The sequence below is a fragment of the Austrofundulus limnaeus genome, unplaced genomic scaffold, assembly GCF_001266775.1.
Source record: "Austrofundulus limnaeus strain Quisiro unplaced genomic scaffold, Austrofundulus_limnaeus-1.0 Scaffold463, whole genome shotgun sequence".
NCBI classification, from domain to species: domain Eukaryota; kingdom Metazoa; phylum Chordata; class Actinopteri; order Cyprinodontiformes; family Rivulidae; genus Austrofundulus; species Austrofundulus limnaeus.
In genome coordinates, this window is record NW_013952865.1 from 83,822 (window position 1) to 85,349 (window position 1,528).

Sequence of the window (1,528 nt, forward strand, 5' to 3'; positions counted from 1 at the left end):
GTTCAAAGGCACTCAAATCACCTTTCTTCCCCATACTGATGCTCGGTTTGAACTGCAGGAGATTGTCTTGACCATGTCTACATGCCTAAATGCACTGAGCTGCCGCCATGTGATTGGCTGATTAGAAATTAAGTGTTAACAAGCAGTTGGACAGGTGTACCTAATAAAGTGGCCGGTGAGTGTATATTGAACAGATCAAAAATAAATCCAACTATGTCTTTTTTAAAGTATAAGTTTCAAAATAATCTGACTCTTAACTGGCTCTTAAATCTCATTGGAACCACTTTGATGGACAGAAAATGAAGACATGAAGCATTATTACAACAGACAAAAGCCACTGGGAAGGCTTAGTGGTTACATCAAAATTCCAAAACAACTAAAAGAAAACATTTATTTTAGCAGAAACAGCAACATTCTACCTGTAAAAGAGGGAGCCTGGGAGTGAATGGAACCTTTATTGAGCATGGTCATGATCTGACCAACAAAGTCTTTGGGGATGAAATTGGCAAACGGTAAAATCTCTGTGCTGATCAACTGGACCACCTAAAACGAAGAATAACACAATGCTGAAAAAGTGAGAACGTCACAGATCTTTTTCCACAATACTGAAGGGTTGTTGAAATGGATATTTACCTCAACATCAATGGCTTCAGTCTTCTGAAATTCTTGTATCGACAGATTATCTGGGGGAGTGCTGGAAGGAGAGAACAGAGCATAGGCAACAAAAACCTTCTGAAAACTAAAACACCAAGACGTTGGGATCCTGTACCTTTTGGTGAATAGAAAGTCTTCAAAGGCATTGGCCAGCTCTGGCCACATCGTGTCAAACTTCCCTGACGAGGCATGCTGACGTGCGACTGGCAGTCCAATAGACAGAACCTTCAGCAAAGAGGAAACCGCCAGCTTCCAGGTGCTTTCTGACGGACAGGCGTACTTCAAACCCAGGGGTGTTCTTAAAGTCTTCAAGGTGAAAATAAGGGACAGAAATTATAACAATTCTTATGACTGTTTTCATATAAAAGTTTAAAGCGAAAACCTTTCAGCTCAGTTTCTTTTACACATTTCTGTCAAACCAGTTCCAGTACAAAACCAGAGACCAGAGTTTACTTAGCACCAGTTATTTTTCTTTCCACTGATGAAAGCCACAAATAATGGGTGCTATCCAGCGTTAAGTCTTAGAGGGACCAGAGCAAAGACCCACTAACATCAGGAGATGCAGATGGAACAGTAATCAATAAAACTGATTTACATGTTTAAATAATCTACAACAATGTGACTTTTATTTAGAGAAAAAAGAAATGAATACTCGGTGGGTGTGGTGGTGTGTTGTATGCAGAGAAATGCAACACCACACACTTCCAATGGCGATAAGAAATTACCAAGGAGGTTCTATAGAACAGTTGGAGTGCACAAAGACCATGTGACCATGTGATCGGCTGGAGAAGCTAACGGCTAACGCTAAACGGTAAAGAGTCTGGATTTCCCATTACTGTACATGTTGACAACAGAGCAGAAAAAAAGGACTGAC

At 40.5% G+C, this 1,528-nt stretch overlaps 1 protein-coding gene across 2 annotated transcripts in view; it reads right to left on the reverse strand.

Moving 5' to 3' along the window:
- The window catches only part of mon2 (MON2 homolog, regulator of endosome-to-Golgi trafficking), a gene marked incomplete in the record, with an annotated part of 79,098 nt that overhangs the window by 4,924 nt on the left and 72,646 nt on the right, over window positions 1–1,528 (reverse strand). For both annotated transcript variants that reach the window (XM_014025240.1, XM_014025241.1), the window contains 3 exon segments: window positions 420–543; window positions 634–694; window positions 770–960. In XM_014025240.1, coding sequence (XP_013880694.1) covers window positions 420–543; window positions 634–694; window positions 770–960 — 376 coding nt within the window.